General features: G+C 55.3%; 1 protein-coding gene across 1 annotated transcript; it reads left to right on the top strand.

Moving 5' to 3' along the window:
- The first annotated feature begins 869 nt into the window (after positions 1-869).
- HPD (4-hydroxyphenylpyruvate dioxygenase) lies at positions 870-6,367 on the top strand. The gene is made up of 14 exons (XM_085075508.1): positions 870-995; positions 1,215-1,241; positions 1,976-2,038; positions 2,775-2,879; positions 3,013-3,055; positions 3,147-3,229; positions 3,356-3,445; positions 3,542-3,645; positions 3,808-3,885; positions 4,048-4,210; positions 4,544-4,615; positions 5,276-5,398; positions 5,534-5,650; positions 5,748-6,367. The coding sequence occupies exons 1-14, from the start codon at positions 993-995 to the stop codon at positions 5,856-5,858; spliced, it is 1,182 nt and encodes a 393-aa protein (XP_084931634.1). The 5' UTR covers positions 870-992; the 3' UTR covers positions 5,859-6,367.
- Positions 6,368-7,724: the final 1,357 nt, after the last annotated feature.

Below are 7,724 nucleotides of genomic sequence, written 5' to 3'. Positions count from 1 at the left end.
TGGGTCACACTGCTGTGGTGGTGCCACGGGGTGGCTGTGATGGTGACATGTGGTGGCACAACAGTGTCACCGTCAGTGAGTGAAACAGCTTTGGTGGTGACATGCGGTGGCACAGCGGTGTCGCCATCACTGGGCTACACAGCCCTGATGGTGACATGTGTTAGCACAGCAGTGTCACCATCACTAGGTGACGCAGCTGTGGTGGTATGACGTTCTGTCCCTGCTGCTGGCCCCTCTCCAGTCCGTGCCCCAGCACACTTACTGGGTGATGCGTGGAATTCATGTCCCCCAGGGTATGTGGCAGCAGGGGACAGCACCACCACTAGAGCCCCACCCCTGTTCTCCGTGCCACTGGCACCCATTCAAGCCCCCTGAGCTCATCCTCCCTGGTCCTGCTGGTGGCTCTGACTTCCCACCATTCCCAGTCAGCTGGAGTTTGTGCACTGGTGTCTCCCCTGGCAGGGCCACCTGCTGCCCCTTTCTCTTGCTGCTCTCACGTTTGGGGGTCCCTGCAGCGCTGGGCTCACCAGCTCTGCAGGCTGTCCCGGCTCAGCGCTGGCCAGGATGACACGTTCCCACCGAGGGGTGAATGTCCCCAGGGGCGGCGGGCGGGCCGGGGGATGTGCTGCCCTGGTTGCATCACCCTCTGTGACCCTGCCACGCGCGGGGCAGAGGTTTGGCTGTGGGGTCAGCACGGTCCCAACCCTCCGCAGAGCCTCACGTGCTGCACTCACCCCCTGCACACTCACCTCACCACCCTCCGCGTTTGACCCTGCAGGGCCACAGCCAGGGCTGCAAAGCACCCCCTGACACGCCCCGGTGACAGCCACCCACCGCCCCCGCTTTGGGCTGCTCCCACCCAAACCAAACACATCCCTGGGTTGGTGGTGGGAGAAGGTGGGGCCGAGGAGGAGCCTCCCCGTCCCGCCGTTATATTAAAAACCCTCCCGTTCTCACGCTCTTTCCTCTTGTCACATCGCTGGATCACAAAAATGGTGAGGGGCAGCAGATGGGAAGTAATTTAAATATTCGGGGCTCCACGGCACGGGACTCCTTGGGAGATTTAAGCTCTGCTTGATTCAGATTTTCCAGTGACTGTGCTGGAAGTGGCACAGCAGAGCTCTTCCTCGCTGCCTGACCTTTGGATGCAGCTCCCTGGGGACTGCCCTACCTGCCTGTCCCGCTAATGTCTCTCTTTTCTCATTCTCTTTCAGACGTCTTACACAGACAAAGGAGAAAAGGTAAGAGCCGAGTGGTGTCCCTGTCCTGCCCCTCTCTCTGGTGTGAAACATCAGCCATGTCAGTGCAGATTATGTCCATTCCTCGATTAGCTGGTGAAATCAGAAGTAAAACTGCTCTGGCTGGGCCACGCAAGCTCTTTGTTGTAAATTAGTATTAATAATCAGAATTTTTTTGTTTCTTCTGGTTTGGGAGGAGAGTGACAAACAGGAGATGATGGGTATTTCTCAGTCAAACCAATCCTTAAGGAGAATCCTCATTCCATGCAACATTTGTTTCCAAAAGCTGCACTTTTTGCCACCTTTTTCACCTTTAAAGTTTCCAGTGCTGGATGCCCTGCGCCAGGCTGGGCAGTGGTGGGGAACAGAGCAAAGGTGGATCTGTCCTGGCCCTGGTGGTTGTGTAAGAGCTTATGTGGGAGAATTAATCTTTAACACAGCAAGGTTTGTGGATGGGCAGCTCTCTGGGACAAGCACTTGTGGCGAGCACTGGGTGAACTGTGACCATAAGCCAGGGCTTTGTGCCTTCCAACCTGCAGTGCAGGATCCTGTGGACTTGACTGTAAAGCACTTTGGAAAATCGCCATTTGGGGGCTGTTCCACCAGTTAATTCAGATGAACTTGCAGGAGATGCATTTTCAGGGTCACGGCTGCTGCTTCCCCCTGCTCTGGAGCCGAGCAGTGCCGCAGGAAAGGCAGCAGCAGCAGCTTTCAGCCCTATTTTCTCATCCTTTTAGCCCCAACGAGGCCGCTTCATCCATTTCCACTCCATCACCTTCTGGGTCGGCAATGCTAAGCAGGTGAGAGGCTGCGGCCGCCAGGCACGTGTGCCAGGGGACAGCCATGCCAGGGGACAGCCGTGCCAGGGGACAGCAGTGCCAGAGGACAGCAGTGCCAGGGGATCCCTCCCACACCGGGACAAGCTGGGCGCTGCGGGCATTGGCTGCCGGGGGGGTGGTGGCTCGTCCCAGCAGCCCCTCGGGCCGGGGGTGTGGCGGTGTCCCAAAGCCCTGGCCTGGCGCCGATGGCCTTGGTGACCCTTGCGCAAGGCAAGGGGCGGCTGCTGGGGGCGTGTGCAGGACATGTGAGCCAGCACACGTGGCCGGGCTCAGCCGTGGCCACCAGCCCGCAGAGCTGCATGGGCTCATGGCAGCTACTCTCCATCCCTTGTCCTGGGCGAGTTAAAAACCCTTCTGCTTCACACCCGAGCTGCTTTTCACCCAACCTTGCAGAACAGGAGGCAGGCAGAAATGTTTCCTGCTCCATGGTGGCCCTTGCAGAAAGTTCCAGAGGCAGCACTTCCCACTGAATTTGGGCTTCTTCCACAATCTGAGCCCTTTCTTGCCTCTGCTTGTTCCCTCTTGCCTGCTGGAGAAGGCAGAGTGTCTGTGCCCAAACACACACAAACAGACACACACACACAGAGACACAAACACAGGACAAGTGTGACTTGCACCTGCCAAGGTGGCTGTTCTCCACAGGCTGTGGGCCACCAGCATCACAGCTTCAGCCAGAGGGACTCTTTCCTGCCCACAGGCTGCATCCTACTACTGCAACAAGCTGGGGTTTGAGGAGCTGGCGTACAGGGGCCTGGAGACTGGCAGCAGGGAGGTGGTGTCACATGTCGTCAAGCAGGACAAGGTAAGGTGGCCCCTGGTAGAGGTGCCACTGCCAGGGCAGGGGAAGATGAGGTGGTGTCAGATGTGTGGGTGCTGCCAAACCCACCACAAAAACCTGTGGCTCCATCTTCACCTCTCCTCCTCTTCCTTGCCAGATCATCTTTGTTTTCTCGTCCGCTCTCAACCCAGGGAATGAGGGTAGGTGGCATTGAGGGGGATGGATTGGGAAATGGCCACAGCAGGGCAAAGCAGCTCTGCTGATGCCTGTGGTTGTTCCTGCTCTGGGCAGAGATGGGGGAGCACCTGGTGAAGCACGGTGATGGGGTAAAAGACATCGCCTTCGAAGTGGAGGACTGTGACTTCATTGTGCAGGTAGGTAGCCACTCCACCCCCTCCCACAGAGCCCCTCAGAACAGTGAGGGGAGGCAGGCAGGGCCTGGGGTTGTCTCCCCCCAGCCCACGGGAGCTGTGGCAGGATCTGGTCTCTCTCCTGCCCAGAAAGCCAAGGAGCGTGGAGCAGTGGTGGTGAAGGAGCCATGGGTGGAGCAGGACAAATTTGGGAAGGTGAAGTTTGCAGTGATCCAGACGGTGAGTGGCAGGGCAGGGTGGGGTCCGTGGAGCTGGCTGCACCTGGGAGGTCCCCAAAAATATGAGGTCATCACATAACCACTTTTCCCCTTGCAGTATGGTGACACAACCCACACCTTGATAGAAAAGCTCAACTACAAGGGCCTGTTCCTCCCTGGGTACCAACCGCCCCTCTTCAGGGACCCCCTGCTGCCCAAGCTGTGAGTACTTCCCAGAGGGTCCTGCCTGGCTCTTTGCCACGTGTCCTGGTGGGATATCCCACTGAGGAGCTGGACAGCTCCCCACTGCCTTGCCCTGGAGCCCCCCAAGCTGTGGGGTGCCCCTGAGCCTGGCTGAGACACCCCCTTGGCTTCCTCCCACAGACCAAGCACCAAGCTCAGCTTTGTTGACCATGTTGTGGGGAATCAGCCTGACCTCCAGATGGTCCCAGTGGCTGACTGGTAAGAGTGAGAGAGCTGGTGGGAGGTGGGATGGAGCAGCAGCACAGCTCTTCTGGTCTCACCACTTCCAGTGGGGGTGACTAGGGCTAATGAAGCCTGAGCAGGGCTTCATTACTGTGGGGATGGAGCAAGGGGTTGATTGTGCCCTTTTGGCCTGGGCAGGTACCAGAAGAACCTGCTCTTCCATCGCTTCTGGTCAGTGGATGACAAGCAGCTGCACACCGAGTTCAGCGCCCTGCGCTCCATCGTGGTCACCAACTACGAGGAGACCATTAAGATGCCCATCAACGAGCCAGCACCTGGCAAGAAGAAGTCCCAGATTCAGGTGAGTGGACACTGGTGGTGGAGATATCTGTCTGCTTCCACCTCCAGGGGTGCCTTGGTGAAGGAAAAGTGACCAAGGGTCAGTGATGTGGAGCCAGAGCAGACCTGCTGTGCTAAAGCGGCTGCTAGAAAGCAATCCTGGCTCTGCTTGGGTCTGCCAAACTCTGGGGGAGCTGCTGGGCAGAGCCAGTTTACTCCAATCTCATCAACAGTGTCTCTTTGTCATTCCATGGTGCCCCTGAGCTGATTTTGCCCTCATGTTTTTAAATCCACACGTATCCCTTTACACGTGTTAGCTACACTGTCACTACCATGGTGACATTTTTCCCTGTAGGAATATGTCGACTACTACGGAGGGGCTGGAGTGCAGCACATTGCATTGAACACCTCTGACATCATCTCAGCGGTGAGTGCAGCAGCCCTGAGAACCCTCTGGCTCAGGAACCCCCTGCCCTGGGAGCCCCCTGGCCCAGGAAACCCCTGCCCCAGCCCATCCTGCCCCAGCTCTGGGCACAGCGGACCATGACCCCTGTCAGGATACAAGGACAAAAAACAAATGGGCTTTGTGCCGTGGTTGTTTTACAACCAGGATTAACTGCCCAGGGAGTCACTGCAAAGGGACCTGCCTGCACCTGTGAGCTGCCTGTCCCTCCAGCCCAAAGCAGCTGGGGTCTTGCAGGGCCCTTGGTGGCACCTCTGTCCTTGGGGGGGTGGCCTGGTGGGCTGAGCCCTGACAGCCACAGTCATCCAGGGCAGGGGCAGGTCTGGGTTGAGCCCAGCTGCTGCTGAGCAGCCAGGTTTGGGCTCCTCTCTGGACCAAGGGGCCTCCAGAGGTATCTATGTCAGAGCAGGATGAAGCGTCCTTGCACAGCTCTCTGCAGTGCCTGGGGAGGCCATTTTGGAGGCCACTCCTGGTGCCAAAGTGCCATGATGAGCCAGACTCCCATGCCTGAGGTTGGCCAATGCCATGGGAAAGCATCTGTGTCCCAACACTGCCCATCCCAGGACATGCTCCTGCCACAAACCACTCCCAAACTGAGCCATGCTTGGTCTCCCTGCCTTGCAGATCACCAACCTGAAGCAGCGAGGCATGCAGTTCATGGATGTGCCCTCCAGCTACTACCAGGTGCTGCGGGAGAGGCTCAAAACGGCCAAAATCAAAGTGAAGGAGAACATCGACAAGCTGGCGGTGAGTCAGAGGAGGAAATGCTCTGCCCAGGGCTGGACCAGCTTCCCAAAGTGCTTTGCAGGGATGTGAGTGACACAGAGAGCCCCACTTGCTCCTCTGTGGGTCTTCAAGCTGTCACCCCTTTCTTTTCTCCAGGAACTGAAAATCCTGGTGGATTTTGATGAAAAAGGTTACTTGCTCCAGATCTTCACCAAACCAGTTCAAGACAGACCCACGGTCTTTCTGGAGGTCATCCAGAGGCACAACCACCAGGTTGGTTTGGGGATCTCCTGCTGATCCTGGCTGTGAGCCCTCAGGGCCACCCCACCCTGTCCCCAGCCCCTGGTCTGTAATGTTGCCATCTCCACAGGGCTTTGGTGCTGGGAACTTCAAGTCTCTGTTTGAAGCCATAGAAATGGATCAGGATGCCAGAGGAAACCTGACTATCCTGGAGCCCAATGGGGAGACCAAGCACATGTAGAGGATGGCAGGAAGTGCCACCCTTGCCCCTAAGGAGCTGATTCCCAAACGAACTGGGAAACACCCCGTGTTTTGGTAAATAGCCCAGACCTGAGTGCCACAAACCCAGGGAAGCCACTGCCAAGTTGGACATGTCAAAGGACCCAACACCTCTCCCAGCCCAGCTCAGGCTGCCCTTTGGTGACTTCCTGGGAGGTGGGGCGTGGGAAATAAAAAAACACTCTCAAAAAGCAGCTTAATCTGATCCAAACCACAGAATTCTTAACAAAGGGCAGATTTAAGGCATGTGCCAAAGACACGCAGCTACAGAGGAAGACAGAAGAAACAACTGGGAGTGCTCAAATTTAGTCTATCCAAAGTTTTAAATTTAGCTACATGGGAAACTGGGAAAGCATGGAGGCGTTTGCCTCTCTGCGCATCTCCTTTCATAAGATTTTGGTTTAATTGCTTTTAGACTCAATCTTGAATTTGAATTTGCCGAGAATAAACACGGTTTTAGGGTAGCTCCAACACTCTGGAATGAGAATTAATAGTATTTACGTATTTCAGCCTTTCCAAGGCAACACCGTGCTATTTACAGTACCTGTAAATTCCTGAATTAATGATGGGTTGGGCTTTCTCCCATTTTTCAAGAAGTAATTGCTGGCATTGGCAGTAATTCCTTGGCTCAGATCCTTCCTGGCTGCATGTGCAAAGTCCCCTCTGGGTGTTGCTCTGGTGTTGTCACTGTCCTTTGCACAGGGAATTCCTCCCCAACACAATAAATCCCTTTTCTGACACAGCTCGAGTACCTGGGGAGTCCCTGTGTTCCCTGGGGCTGCAGGTCCAGCACTTCCCCATCCACAACCCTCAGCCCACAGCTGCTGAAGGACATCCTGGGTTCTCCCCAGTGTTGCACAGGCACCCTCCAAAGCCCCTGTGTTCCATGTTTCCAGCATGGAAGCTGCTCAGACCCTGAGCAGTCCAAGCCCTCAGCTCAGGATTGGCTCCTCAGACAGACTCCTTCCCCCAGCCCATCCCAGCCCCTACAGGCTGAGCCCCCAAGGTGTGGCTGTCCTGCAGCTCTGTCCTCTGCTCACCTATGGAATCCAGGAGCTCAGCTGGGAAGTCATCTGCAGCCCAGGCAAGGTCCTGTCTCTTCCACTTCCTCCTCCATCAGCCATTCCCTTGGCCCCTGCTCCAGGGATTTCTTTTTGTAAATCTCAGGGGCTTTGTGATCCCCCACAGCCCCCCAGCAGCAGCCCCCCAGCTCCCCCTCTCCTCTGGATCCAAAGGAGCAGAACTAATCCACATCTCATAGAATCACAGAATTTCCTGATCTGACAGGAACCCACAGGGATCATCCCAGTCCAACTCTTGGTAATTTGAATAAACTGATTTAAAAGGAAAAAATTCCAAACACCTCTGGCCCCAACAGCCTCACTGCACCACTGACACCTCACCTGGTGGTTAAGAGCTTTTGTCTCCATAAAGTTAAAAATAAATAAATAAAAAAGGATATGAACTCAGAGCAATCCAGGCTGGAGGAGCAGGGACCCCTCACCCGCTGAGGCTGGACATGTTTGGGACTCCTGGTTCACTGTCAGGAGAGCTCTACTTCAGCTCTTCAGGGTGGTAAAGATTTTTAAGATTTTAAAGACATTTCTTAAAGTTAATAGACTTGAATCACTCACATACTTCTTTCATACAATATAATGCTGCTCAAATTAATTTCCTGCTCACCAGAATTAGTACTTTCAGTAAACCTTGCTGAAAACCAGTTATTCACATTGTTCCTGTTCTGGTTCTGCCTCCTTGATCTCTCACAGTTCCCAGCATAGGTCTAAGAGCAAAAAGCTGCCCTGGTAATATATTAAGCACAACATAA

The sequence above is a fragment of the Lichenostomus cassidix genome, chromosome 15 (genome assembly GCF_008360975.1).
Source record: "Lichenostomus cassidix isolate B80296 chromosome 15, HeHo_3.0, whole genome shotgun sequence".
Lineage (NCBI taxonomy): Eukaryota > Metazoa > Chordata > Aves > Passeriformes > Meliphagidae > Lichenostomus > Lichenostomus cassidix.
Note: the sequence above shows the minus strand (reverse complement) of the source record. Positions and strands in the feature narration are given on the sequence as shown.

What these genes read in the sequence shown, in the direction of transcription:
- HPD (XM_085075508.1), top strand. An exon ending in ACACAGACAAAGGAGAAAAG is followed by an intron (nt 1,242 to 1,975) that starts GTAAGAGCCGAG and finishes TCATCCTTTTAG; the next exon opens with CCCCAACGAGGCCGCTTCAT. An exon ending in TCCAGAGGCACAACCACCAG is followed by an intron (nt 5,651 to 5,747) that starts GTTGGTTTGGGG and finishes CCATCTCCACAG; the next exon opens with GGCTTTGGTGCTGGGAACTT.